The 14,288-nt window shown below is 42.0% G+C and overlaps 1 protein-coding gene across 4 annotated transcripts in view; it reads left to right on the top strand.

Moving 5' to 3' along the window:
* LOC119464571 (zinc finger protein jing-like) overlaps positions 1–14,060 on the top strand; it is a 171,250-nt gene extending 157,190 nt beyond the window's left edge. For all 4 annotated transcript variants that reach the window (XM_049656205.1, XM_049656206.1, XM_049656208.1 and 1 more), the window contains one exon: positions 1,941–14,060. In XM_049656205.1, coding sequence (XP_049512162.1) covers positions 1,941–2,100 — 160 coding nt within the window. In that variant the 3' untranslated portion in view covers positions 2,101–14,060. The remainder of the gene's footprint in view (positions 1–1,940) is intronic.
* Positions 14,061–14,288: the final 228 nt, after the last annotated feature.

Genomic DNA, 14,288 nt, shown 5'->3' with positions numbered 1-14,288 from the left:
AATGCAAGAAGAATGTTTGCATTCTGTTTAATACAGAAAAACTCAATCTGGATAATTCCAAAATACTTTCTTGCCCACAAAGGTCAAGAAAGTATTTGTGGGCAAGAAAGGCAAAGAGATAAAGGAAAAGAAAGATAAGGAGGTTAGCCAGTGTAAATACCGGCTTGCTACCCTGTACTGGGGAAAGGGGTAAACCGAATAAAAGGTGATAGAAGAAACAAAAAAATTGAAGTACGAATATTCGCGCAATAACGCGACTCTACACGCTACAACGTTCAAAGCTGGTCGCACAATTCACAAGCCCTTAAGAACTTCGGCACTCAAGGCCTTAAGGGCTCTGCTGAAGCCCGCATAGACCAGTGTCCTAAAACTTTTTCCTCTGTGAAGGGGCGATTGTCCAGTTCTTCAAGCGCAGTCGCGAGCACTTTGAAATGAAGTATGCGCTAATGTAAGGCGATATACAGTAGCCGACAGATTATTCAGAATCAGCAGAGATTGCCTGAAATACAACATAATTGGACATCCGAAAAACAAACATATTTACCGTGGCAAAGAATAGTGCCTTGATTTCTCAAATCCCCAAGAGAGCTTGTGAATGTGGTGCGGTGCAAACATGTTTACAAGCGAAAACGTCCGCATATTTCGGCCATGGTCATGTACTTATAGAGACAGGAAAGTACATTCAGAGCTTGGGTTAAATTTTAATCTGCTGGCAACTTAGGGAGGCTTATCGCTTTCCACGAGCAGAATGATCGCAGGTTCGCAACTTTCATTATGCGGCACTTTTCTCGCTTCACTGCAGCTCACGTTGGCAGGGACAGCAAGGGTGGAGCTGGCTAATAATTCTGAGCTAATGATTTACAAAAATTTGTAAAAGAAGAGAGTCACCAGAGGCCCTGTCACTATTTATTATGTTAAGCTAGAAACAATGGGTGTGTGTGACACGCACAGTGTGTGCGTAAATGTGCAACTTGTCAGCCACAGCTTGGCTTGGCTCATGTTGTTGGCTTGGCTGGTGACTATTGGATTAGCTAAGCTAGAAGCGCTGTTTCGCTACATTTGGTTTCGAGGATGCACTTGCAATGTAGCAAAACAATAACTTCGCTCATTGTGCTCGTGTTCTGCTTTTAGCAGTGCTTTAATTATCATGCTGTTGTACAGGCATAGTACAAAAGATCCAATGGCGTGCTGTAGGATGTTTGAAATTGCAGTCATCGTGTACATCTATGCAGGCTAATTGGGGGCTAGGAGCGGCGTCGCAATTCAAGACTCAAAAAATTTAGTTCATTCCTAACCTAACACAGGAAAAGAACTTAGTAAATAAAGGCATCCTAGTAAATGTCAGTTTCTGGCATGCTCTGCCATTTTGGGATCGAGCAGCACTTCATCCTCTCTATGGCTCGTTGACGACGGTGATGATCAGTAACATTCGCTTTGAGTAGGTGTGATGGCAAACACTGCCTCACCTGTCAAAGTTGATTATATGGGTGTCACACGATGCATTTTTGATCGCTATCGATTTCAATGGGGATCAAATTTCTCAATCGCAGTCGACTCATGTTCGCAAGCTGTGGAAGGGAGCTAACTGCAGTCAAGAAATTTGATCCCGATCAGGCTCGATCGCAATCGGAAATGCACTGTGTGACACCCGTATTATAGCTGCGACAATTTTGCGCTGCCGTCTAAAATCTGGATCTCCTGTGAAATATGGTGCTGCCGCCATTTTGAAACAGGTACTGAATCTATCAGCCTCGCATATGAGGTGGGGGGGGGGTGACCTCGAGACTAAAGATTCAAGAAAGAAATCTCGCCTTATATTTGAATAAATGTGGTAAGTGGTGCTTTTGAACAGAGCACGAAAGGTTGGATGCACATGAAGCTAGTAACACTGTTTTCCTTGCCTTTTTAGTGCTGTTAATCACAAAACGTTTTGCTTGCAGACTGCCAGACAGCTGGGAGCCGGAGAACCAGAGCACCGAAAAGGTGGTCGCCCTCTCGTCGCTGTCTGCTGACGACCTGCACACACTAAATGTGTGGCCCAAGGATCTGCCGACGCAGTGTCAGGGGCTGTTGGGAAGCCGCCGACGCAAGCGGAAGTGATGGTGATGGCAAGGTCACTCATCTCAGGGTCGTGATGATGCAACACTGCCAGGCTTTTTCCAACCATGCCATTCATCGTCAACACCTGCTTCACCAACAAGTGCAGCACGCATATGTGGACACAGACTGCATCACCGTCAGGAGCGTAATTTATTTTGTGAGCTTTCATTTTGCGCATCTGCCACACACGGCTTGACTGCCACTGCCGCACTCCCATCGCCAAGTGCCCTTTGCAGGCAAGACTCTCCACTGCCTTCGACGACTGCACTGGCGACTCTGTGACTGCATATACAGCTTCGGATATGGCCGTGGCTGTGACTGAGGCTAAAACTCTCACCATCAGGCCACGTGGGGTGGGGGAGCGGTGTGCCCCCTAGTGGTGTAAATGCTACATCCTTATCTGCCTCATTTTGACAGTTTAGTCAGTGAAAGACAGTGGTTTTCCTTATCTTCGGTGCACTGCTAGCCATGGCATCATTTCAGTGCTGGACAAGATGGCATCATGCAGATCGCACCACAATCCATCGTGGACAAGCCCGAGTAGGTAACCTGCAATTCCGAAGAGGAAACGAAACTGCGGGCGGGTCATCGCTGGCCCAAGGTCGGTGGTCTTCGGCCAACAGATTGATCAACGGCTCATGACAGTCACTGCCCACGCAGAAGAGGCACTGGTGGAAGTTTAAAGTAGCAAACACTATGCAGATGTTAGTCGTCAAAGCACTGTGCCGCGGTTTCATTCTTTTCTTCTATTTCACTCTTTGTCTTGTCCGTGACCGTGGGTGACAGATCTGTGGGAATCGTGTTTCCGTATTTGGTTACTGCTCTTGGCTGTTTCCAATTCAAAATGGTAATTTTTCAATGCATCAGAACCTGTCTTGATGATACTGACTCTTCTTACTTTTCTTTATTACACTCAATTTTGCTGAGGCCATAGTTGAATGAATTGAGAGTTCTTGATTTAGTGTGTTGGGTTACATTGAAGGTTGAACAGTGTTTCTTTATGTTGTTTTTACGACACATCGTCGTTTGCGCTTGGGCTTCTCTGCAATGGCATGTCTTGCTGAGTGGCAGCAATATAATGCCAGCTATATGCAACCCCCAGAAAGTGCTATAGATTCCTTGGTTCCTAGAATGCACAGAATCTTGATGGCCGATAGCCTCTGGTTGCGGTTAAGTATAAGATAAGTGAAGAAATTGCCTCTTATGTGCACTATGGTATTTGCACAAACGTAACGAGTATCTTTTTGTTTCTTGTATTGGGCTCAGCAGGTGGTCAAAATCATTCTTAGAGCCGTAGCCCATCCAGATCAGAGGTACAGAATTTAGTATCTGGGAACCCAAGTGAACATTTTAAACACATGCAGCAGTGTCACTGGGACTGAATTTGATAAATGTTTTAACTAGAAAAGCTTATTAGCAAGGAGCTTATCAGCGAAGTTCTCCTGTAGTATGAAATGCATAAATGAAAGTTAGGATTCATCTCCAGTCAGCAGACATGCTTCTTGTTGCAGTAGCCAGGTCTTCTCAGTGAGCCCTCATTTCACTGTAAGCTGAGCTTGATTGGTGTAACTTTGTGCTTCTTGTATTGCTCGTGAAAATTCATGGGCTTTTGTTCTTTTCTTGCAATAATGAAACCGCGATGAAGCAGTGTTCGATAATACAAACGCTGACCTACTGCCATATTTCCCATTTACATTTATGCAAGCAACCCTTCGTGACACTATTAGTGCTCTGAGTTTCCGTGTGTGTGTATGCAATTTTCGGGCTGTCTGCAAAGTAGATTGGAGACGAGTTTCGTTTTACTTATGCAGAAGGCTCTCTCTCATGCGTGTATTGCCTACTTCCTGCAAAGGCGTATAGGAAGCATGCATTGGACGTGCTACTAGTTTCGCTCATTGCATGAACAGTAATGAACACAAGGGGGATGATTCTGGCTGTACAACAGGTCCAGACACTTCTGTCTTTCCGTGAAAATGGGAACGATTTATCTTTTAGTTACATCTTAGTTTATTGCTGGGCTGAATCTTTCTTTTTATAAGTTCACAACAATTACAAGAGTGCTAGTCGTTGCACTTCAATCTCTTCATGCAAAAAATGTGAGAAATCTACAGCTTAGTGACCACTTCAAAGTTCAGATGCACTAGCATTTAATGTTTGGTTTAGTTCTTAGCCTGCTGAGGCTTCTGTACGAAAGTTGGCTCAGTAAAATTGACATTACAGATATTGACCTACACTCTAAGAAAACTTTGCGTCCTTTGTGGTTTATCTTGTTCCCAAACAATAATTATCTACCTTGTGTGCTTTTCCCTAGTGCTGTGCACCTTGTACTTCCAGGTCACAAACAGCATGTATTAAATTAGCGTGACATAGCACTCTTGACAGGAAAGTAGTGAGTGCAGAGTTTTCAATAAATGCAAGCAAGACAGGTGACGATGATTGGTTGGGGACAAGGTATGCCCCAAATGGTGTGGACTTAATTTTTAAAGTGTAGTCAAACGATAGACCTACTGAGAAGGATTTGTGTGCATTCGCGCAAGTCCATTGGGTTTCCATGTAATCTTTGGGGCAGATATAATGCTCAGCATCAAAGCCACATCCTTTTCAGACGAATAATATGGAAAACTTTAAATTACAAGGGATTACAAGAGTGCATGCAGATTTCCTTTTTAAAAGGAGGAAATTCTAAGATGATCACAAAACATGAAGGAGTAAAAGATTTGGCCAAGCAACCTTCATGGTTTGCTTCTACTTATAATGGCATTTCAGGACATCTCTGAGGAACCATCATGGAATCGTAATTCGTTGTTTAATCTAAATGTCCTTGTCAAGTGCATAAACCAGGTATTTCAGGAAATGCTTTTTGAAGCAAATACCATTTTTTATTAGTCACAACTCTATTAAGTGACAGACAGGGAAGCCATAGAAAAAATAGGGAAACCTAATTGTTATGCTTAATTGAGAGTAGAAATAAGTAAAATAAGGTAATAAGGACCGAACCCACATCTACCTTATTACATGTTCAGTGTTTTCCATGGATGGATCCGGATGGCTTTCAGGATTAACATTGGCTATTCTAGAATCCTAGGGATATCTCTTTATTTCTAACGTTGTGACTAAAAGGCAAATGAGGCTAATAATTTCCATACAGCAAACTTCAGTTATCAGTATTAGTTAAACAAAAACCACTAGATCGAGCACTGTACTGACAGTGTACATAGACTTTAGCAGTGATATTTCCAGTAATTTCAGTATGAAACATTATGGTGTAATTTAATAATGTACACTGAATCGACATTTGTCTTTAGCGTTTCCTTCTGAATTGCTTGAAGCATTTCCTAGAATGCCTGGTACATACCCTGACTGGTTGGCAGATGGTATGCAAGCGATCCAGGTATTAACATTGCCTTCTGCTGGGGTAGGCTCATTAAGAACTTCCTTTTTCTGTGGATTCAACGAACACTGCCAGGGTTTGTGTTATGCAGAGGGACCACGGTTCAGGCGTGGGCAGGAACAGTTGAGCTATTGTAATTTTCGATCGTTTTGTGTAGTTGCCATAGTGAGCATACGGCACATTGAATGAAATACAGGCCTAACTAGCTGAAGAGCCAGCCATTGCGAAGGAACTGTAAAACCATGGCAAATGAGATTAATATCTTCGCTAGAAACTTATTTGATAGTGATTTAGGTCATTTTGTGCAGAACAAACACAGCCTATACAAGTCTTGCAAGATTCTCTAATTTCATTGCAACCTATTTAAGCATCACCTTGATTCTGCATAGTCGTGGTCTTGTGCCTTTTGCAAGTCTAATTTGACAGTCTAATTTGACTTTCTTGTGGCAGGTATGTTGATGAAATATTCCTGAAGAATAAGCTCCTACTGCTTACTTCAAAGTCTTGCAAAATGCAAGTGTCACTTTTTATCACTGTCTTTAGACGCTGCAAGCTCAGAGATGGGTTTCGGTGGAGATATTTTGTTGAGATTTTCGTTGATGTTGTTACGTTGCACAATTTCGTGAAGTTTCCTGCTTATAAGTCGCCCTCTTTTTTTTTGGCAGGAGCATCGCTGCTTTACAATTATTTTGGCAACCTTTCCTCTGCCTGATAGCAAATGGGATGCAATTTTTTCTTGGCAGTCTTTCTTTTTTTTTCTGTACAAAAGATATCCAGGTGCAATGCACTTTATCTGGGACCATGTGCCTTTTGTGTCACTATCTCTGAATGGCGGATGGACTTGAAGTGATTCTTTTCCAAGACCTTGATGCACCCATCACGGCAAATGATATGGCTGTGGCCTCTAGCAAATTAGCTGTACGTAGCATTCTTTTAAGCTTTGTTTGGTTTTTAAAGGTATGTTTGAGATTTGCAAAAGCAACCTGAATTAGTTCCCCATAGAAGCAAAACTGATTTAAATGAAGCCCTTTGAAACTGCAGCTTTAATGTTTCTCTACAGCTTTCATCAAAGTATGCTGCTCTAAATAGGGTGAGGAGATTGTTTCTCTATTTTTAAGTTCAGACATTGTTTTTTGCGGTTTTCATTGTAAACAAAATTGAAAACACATTAAACTTAATTTTTGAGAGCATGTAGACTAAGGAAGATTTTGTCATTTAGATGGTAAAATCAGTTGTTTGCTGGAAGGGGTGCAGCTGACGTGGCAAGCGATTTAAGAAATTTGAGGAGCTTTTTCGTCTTGCAAGCTACAGTGGATAACATCAAGAAGTGCACTGAGGATGATGGGTGCAACTAGGTGCGTCGGCGTTGGTATTTTCATAAAAGCTAGCAGTGGAAGGAGGTTGACATGTATTGATCTTGCGAGGCAGGTGTGCAGATGTCGTCGAACAGGATTATGATTAAGGACGAGTTCAGTTTCGCAAATGAGGATTGCTAAAGGTTTTATTTACATTTCCAGTGGCAGCAAATGTTGTGGGGCCTATTGTGGGTCCTAGCTACTGCCATCTTTACTCTGGAACTTGAAAACTATAAATTGAAATTAAAAGAACTGAATAGGGTTTGGAGAAAGAGCTAGTTCTACAGAGTGCAAGTTTCGTAATTGTCGTTGAGAACGGACGGTGGCCCTGTGCCGATGCTTGTCACAGTTGACAGAATGTTGCAGCGTCGTGTTTCAGGTAGTTTAGCAAGCTACCGCCGTGCCGCGACTTGTCGTATCACCTTCGGATGTGCCGCATGACGATGGCATTCTTTCGTGACGTGACTTTGTAAATGTACACGAGTCATCCTGTTCATTCTGTGCAGCCATCGCAACCACATTTGCACAGAATTAGATGTGGCAGCCATCAGCATAGCGCAGTCTTATTTATTCCACTTGCTGCATGTAATGTATGTCCTCTCACTACATCTGGCCTGTTGCGGTACGGCTTAGCTTAAACCTTAACCTGGCCTGCGAGCGTTCCTCTGTGTAGCGTATGGCAGCACAGCGGATGGCTGCAGCATTAATGAGCAGGCGTTGTGGTCCTTGAGAACAGTCTTAGATGGAGTTACCAGAGATAGTGGCATGTGATGCAGTGCTATACAGACATTTACACTGTACCATACTGAGGAGTATATATATATTATATATATATAAATCGACTTTCATAGCAGAGCTTGTAACGAGGCCTAATATTTCACACATGTATATTGGTAAACCACACCTATTTACAACCCCAAATTTCCCGTGTAGCGGAAATTTTAATGTCCTTACACAGACATCTAACTAGGTGCTTCACTGCTGTCAACCTGCTTAGTAATTAAGCTTAATGCTTTTCTAAATGCTAAACACATTGCTTTGCCTGATGTGGATGTTCTTGTAAAAATTGAAAAAAATACTTGCATCAAATTGCAATGCACTTTCATGCGTGGATTCACTTGTTTGAAAAACACATTCGGCTATGATTTGCACTAAATTACGTATAGAATCTCGTTGATACGATCTTCACGAGAACCAGAAAATAAAGCGTATCATCAAACGTATTATCCAACCAAATCGTATTATCGGGGAAAGGGGAAAAAAAGAGTATCATCCCGAAAAACGTATTATGCAGAATCGTATCAATGAGGTTCCACTTAATTTGCTGCATAGCACTTTGTTGGTGATAGGTGCGTAATCTGTACTTATGAAAATGTAGAATCGTGTCCTCATAATCGAGCACCGTCTTCTGAATTGGAAATAGGATAACGATAGAGAAATGTCACTGAATGATATGGGCCTGGTGGCTGCCAGCTTTGATGGAACGAATAGGTTGACGAAGTTGAGGCACCTGACTATTGTATAAAGCCCAGAACCAGCTTATAACCTCCCAGTGTATATCTTCGATCTCCCAGACCAAAAGTCTCCCACTCTTACCAGCCAACATGTTCAACACTGCCATTGTAAAGAGAGTGAAAAAAAATTGTGTTTTAAAAAAAAAGCTGTTTATAAGAGTTATATACCATGTGAGAGAAAAAATATATTGGAGGCTTGTTAGCATGGCGGCTAGCATGTCTAGCAGCAGCCGGATGCAGCCGAGCGCACGACGGTGGCATAGCGCTGCATATTCAGCGTGCATCAGGTGGGGACGATTCGTTCGAGTTTGCTGTTTATCCAAACTTCTAGTTTGCTGTGAAGAGTGTTGGTCAGCCGTAAACTACATCACCGTACCTTTATTGCATGCTTTCGTATTGTAAACGAGCGAGTGAGCTTGCTGGCGTAGTGGGCTGTTACATTTATGTGTGTGTATATTTCCTGAGCGTCACTTTGTTAATGGATTCCTGGCAGCAATTCTAACTCTTGACGAGCTGCCCGAAGTTTTGACTTGCCAATGGTTCAAGCTGGACTTTACGCGTGATGGTTGCACGCAGGTAAACGGAGCCCTTGCGTTTTCTCTTTTTTTTTAATTGTGGTAGATCAGTTCACGGTACAATTATAAGTGCATTGGCTCTTATTTTAGGAATACTGTTGTATCTTATCATTCCTGTTGCAGTTTTCTCTGTATGAGAATGTCAGTACCATGCAAGTGATGCCTTTGATGCCGCAGTTTTGGCCTGCTAAGCAAAATCATATTGTAATGGCTGGTAGCTTTAAAGGTACATATTGTCGAAACCTTGTCTTGTGTGGTGTGGTTGTCACTGGCCTCGTGACCTGCGAGATGCCGGGGACGAGTAACGCTTTTATTTGCTGCTGTGCAAGTCTGAAATTGCTGTCGCTTGCTTCCTTAATCCTAGAAAGATGCCATTTCCTTGCAAAATTCAGTCAACATGAGGTTGACAGCACTGTCTAAGGATGCTCTGTGGTGGTGATTTATTTTTAAGGGGGTCAAAATTTGGAACAGTATACATCGTAATTTGACAATGTTCTGTGCCCCTTCCGTGTTTGGACCTTTAGGCTTTTGCTGTTGTGTTATTGGCATGTCTATTAGTTTTTTGGGGGCATACTGACATGTATCAATGGGACTGTCTATTGCATTTGCAATGCTCCTGTTGTTCATTAAGAAGTCCTGCATAGTTGAATTGGTTGTTTCGTCATCTGCGCTATGATGCATTCAAAGAATATAATGCAGATTTGTTCCCATGACAGTGGTTGTCTCACCTCACGTTGTCTTCTGCTCAACTTATTTTGAACCCTGTTGCTAGCAGCTTCAGCTTATCATATGCGAGTCTTGTGCGTGCTTGCTTTCTGTGGGTATTGATGCTTTATTCATACGTGTTGTCTGGCTGGTCAAGGGTTCAAAACGAAGAGCACATGGGTGTTTGAAGGTGTGGGTGCAGAGTGTTGCACATTGTGCGCGCAAATGCTTTTGTGAGGAAATGTGCTGGTGGTTGGGTCGTGTGGACTTGTGTGGTATGTGCTGGTTGCTGTGTTCCATGTTTGTTTTCCCCTTTAGGTGCACCTTACCGTTCTAAAAGCATATTGCGCACTGGTTTGTCAGTTTGAATTCATTGGGTTTGTTTGGAGTCCTAGTCATATTGCAGCTAGTGCAGTGTTGCAGCAAGCTAAGAGTGGTGTCGGCACGACTTGCAAAGCTTGCGTCGATATAGACTGGCATTTCTGTTTTGGCTCTGTGCTTTTTTTTTTCTTGTTGATTGTTTGACAGAATTTGCAAACAGGAGAGCTCAATTTTGATGCTGTTTACATCGCGATGATGCCAAATCAGGGGCTGTTTGAGTTTCGAATGGCTCGAGTCTCACCCTGCCTTACATTCAGGTCGAGGTGCCACTGTAAGTTAGTCAAGCGGCAGATTTTTTTTTCAGTTTTTGGTTATGTTTGCATCATGGCAGTGAGCCATTAGGGTGAGGATACTTGTCAAGTGTTGGAGCGATGCCTGCTTGCTTTGACGCAATCCTAAAATTTGGAACATTTAACAGCAGTGTGCTGGATTACTTATCAGTGCGAAATTGCTCACTCGTGGTATTCGTGGAAGAGGTATTCGTGGAAGAGCCATTGACCATTTCAGCAACTTAATGTTTCTGCCCAATGATTAAAACAGGTTAGTGATGTGCTCAGATTGCTCCTAGCTTGTATTGATGGCATTTCACCTACTAACCAATCTGAAGTGAATTTCAAATTTATAAAGATTACCAATGGATCATGAGAAGCAGAGAAGTTGTTATACACAGCTGCATTAGCAAAAGGAAATCTTTGAAACACCGCTACAGTTTTGCATCATTGTTTTCTTGAATGGTCCAATTGTTTTAATAATCTTTCATAAAAAGTGCGCGCTGGTTTTCGCTGTGTTAGAAGTTGTGTTTTTGTGCGCTCGCCACATAAGGTGGAAGCAATGGAATGATCTCGCAAACCGGAGCAGACGACGTTTGGTATCATGGCGTCTGCTTTTGGATCTCTCAACATAATGTTAAGTTGCATGTGAACGTTGCTCTGATATGTGTCTGTTTAGTTTTAGTGTTTAGGGGAGGACATGTTTGAAGTACCTTCAGAGCTGTGCATTCTGAAAGGGAGTAAAAAAAGTGTGTATGGGGAGCCCTTCACTGCCATTTGTTAGACGTATGCCATAAGTGATTGTTTCATCACCTGGAAAAAGTTTGCATGAAGTATGGAGCAATTGCCTGGCTGTTTGTTTGACCAGATCCATTTTCGTGTTGTGTTTTGTGGGCTGCTTGATGAGTGTTTGAGAGTTGCTTTGTGTCAGAATTTATTTGCGTTGGTTTATTATTAAAATGGTCTGTTTTTGTTTTTTTTCTTCTTTGGGTTTGTGGGAACAAATGTGTTGTCTTTTTTTCTTCCAATAAGTTCAGTATTAATGTTAGAACAGTGCAGAAGCATCTGTTCTTGATGGAATGGGGCAGTTGCTGCGACTGATGAGGATTACTTTCGGTTTGACTGGGACCAACGTTTTTCTTGTCATTCTACGAACCTGACTTGCCTTCAGCGTAGGATCCCGACTCTCCTTTTTCGAAACATTGGGAAGAACAGCTTTTGGTTCAGTGTTGTGCAATGTAGCACGATGAGCGTTCACTCATATCCAGCATACTGCCAAATCTTGTATATGCATCAGTGTGTTTCAGTTCTGGGCACGTGTACATAATTCATGCAATTGCCAGGGCGTGATGTGGAGAATAAAGAGGGTCATAAACACTGCGAGACCTGGTGTTGTGCGAAACTAATTTGCTGACTATGCCAAGGATATTATTTTTCCATATTTTCTCTCTCTCTCTTACCTTTATTTTTTTTTGCGATATTTGTTTCAAGAGGTCTTCAAACACCACCATCTCGCTTCTGCTACTGAATTGTAGTGAACGCTCTCCGCATCAATCGGAGGACACATTATTTGCTTATCCTGCAATCTTAGTTTTTCTTAAGCTTCACCTGAGCATGTGTGCTGGTTTGAGTGACTTTCGTTTTCTGTGCTGTGGCTTTTGTGGAACATACTTTTCTTTCCTGGTTTGTTTGATAGTCCAGAAGACTGTGCCAAGTGATGCATTTGCAGGTTTCCATGGCATATGCAGCAAAAGAAAAGGATGACACCTTTTTTTGTATAAAGCAAACAGGCTGTCTGTCCGCCTTAAAAAGTTGGGTCTATATATATTTTTAAGGTCTCATAACAGTGTACAGCTCATTTCTAACATGGTTGCTAGTGCAGTTTAGTATTCTTGTGTTTACTTGTTTGTTTTTGCTTTTCTACCTTATTTTGTTCTCTTCTCCGTATTCTCGATTCCTGTGAGAATCAGTTGTTGAAGTGTAAATTATTTGCTTGTGTCTACTTTTATGATAATGACTGTACATCACTAATATTATTATTCTTATAATTATATTGTGCGCACTATTTGGCACTGAGTGGCAGCCATGTCGCTACCTGCAACTTCTTTTTGTACTCCACTGGGCAACAAAAGGCACTGTGCTGCAGGCATGTTTGCTGTCTCGGCTTTTGTAGCTTTGTTTTGGGAGAGCTCTCACAGGCATGTTCTTGTTTGCTGTGGAATGGGCTGGAATTGAAATTTCGAACGTTGAATGTTGCCTCTTGCGGCATCATAACATTGTTTGGATAGGCACATTCCTGGCATTTAGGTTGGGCTAAATTATATACCGGGCGAAGTGTGTTTTCTGGTAAACCTTGATTGAGTTCCCGCAACACGAGACCTTTCCATATAGAGAAACATCTTTGCAGAAACAGAGTGACAAACGAAGAATGCTGGAATAAAAGATACAGACGGCAAGATATAAAGTTTTACTGTAGACAGGAAGATGTATCATTCTTATGTATTGAAAATAAGACAATTGATCATAATTGTACAATACAAATGTATTGATAATTGTATTCCTTGCTATGATGTATCTCTCCATTCATTGCATTGATTGTAATATTTTCACTATGATGGTGCCTGACCTGCTTGGACTCTGTTGTAGTCTGCAGTATGTACTAAATAAGTAAATATACTGTTCTGCATTCAAGGAAACTTCAGTTGCAGGTCGCTAATCGGTGGCGGTGTGTATCCTTCATTTCTATGTTTTGTTTTGTTAGGCCGTTGTTGCAAAGAGGCTTCTCTCTATGGTGGGTGTCTTCTATAGTGGGAACTCTGTGAAGTATTACTAGAAGACTCCTGTCGCATGATTTTCCTCGGACATCAGAACTGGCTTGCTTAAAGAAACTATTTTCTGATCAGAATTTTCTTGATAACAAGCAACAGTCTTGCAAATGAATTAACGCGAGATGTTAGTGAATTACACTACCTACAGGGGTGTTTTATTGTGTGGGCATTTGTGGTTTGTCTTGATGGCATTATATGGAAAAAAAGTTAGAATAGTCTCGCAGGCATTAAAAGCTCACTACTCTTGGAGCCTGTGTTAAGTCTGTCAAGGCTAGATAAATCTCCTGTGAGGAAGTCGTCAGCTGAAAAATGAGTTTTCAGTAAAGAGGAAGCACATGGTCGTAGCGTTACAAGAAATCATGATGGGCTGGTCGTTGTGCGCTGGTCTTCTTGTGAAGGGCCATGCCTGTGAGATTCTCAGCCGTTGACATTTTTGTTCTGCTTTGGTGTGTCTCGCGCCAGTGTTTCTGTGACAGTTGCACTTTTTGCACCACGAAGAGTGTTAAGTTGCGCTTGGGTTGCCTTTTGTAGTTGCAGTTTTCACCGTTGTTCACACACTTGAGTTGCTGGCGACTGTTGATGACCAAGGGTGGTGTCACATCGTGTTCGTTTTTGTTAGTTCTTTTTTACAAATGTGTCCCCGATATGTTGTGCTCTAGGGATGAACTGTGGTTTCATGAGAATGACTTTACTTTTTTTAATGCATGGAAGGTGTCTTTCTTTGCATGTATGTGTGTGTGCGTTTGCATATTGTGTTGAATGGAATTTGTTGTGTGCGTGCAGAGTGTTTGATAGAAGCCACACGAGGTTCTGTATGTTGTGTGCGTTCCTTGCCATTGGAGGTGCGTGCTGGTTTCTAGATGTCGAAGTTCCATATGCCAATAAACACATTCACCATTTTTTTACACATGTATGAAAAGAGGTGAGAAAGAAAGAACTAAATGTGCATTTGTTGTCTGTATTTCAATTTGCATAATTCAGACATATCCAGAGCTCTCAGTAAGCACCCATGCATTCCTATGCTGGAAATGCTGTTAAAGCTCCAAGGTTGGGGGCAGTGCAAGGGGTGAAGATGAACGTGAGATGACAAATGCGGCACTGAAGCAGTTACGGAAAGTTTACTGTGAAAAAGATGTATATATATATATATATATATATATATATATATAT

The sequence above is a fragment of the Dermacentor silvarum genome, chromosome 9 (assembly GCF_013339745.2).
Source record: "Dermacentor silvarum isolate Dsil-2018 chromosome 9, BIME_Dsil_1.4, whole genome shotgun sequence".
Taxonomy (NCBI): domain Eukaryota; kingdom Metazoa; phylum Arthropoda; class Arachnida; order Ixodida; family Ixodidae; genus Dermacentor; species Dermacentor silvarum.
The sequence above is the reverse complement of the archived record's forward strand: the minus strand, read 5'-3'. Positions and strand labels throughout refer to the sequence as shown.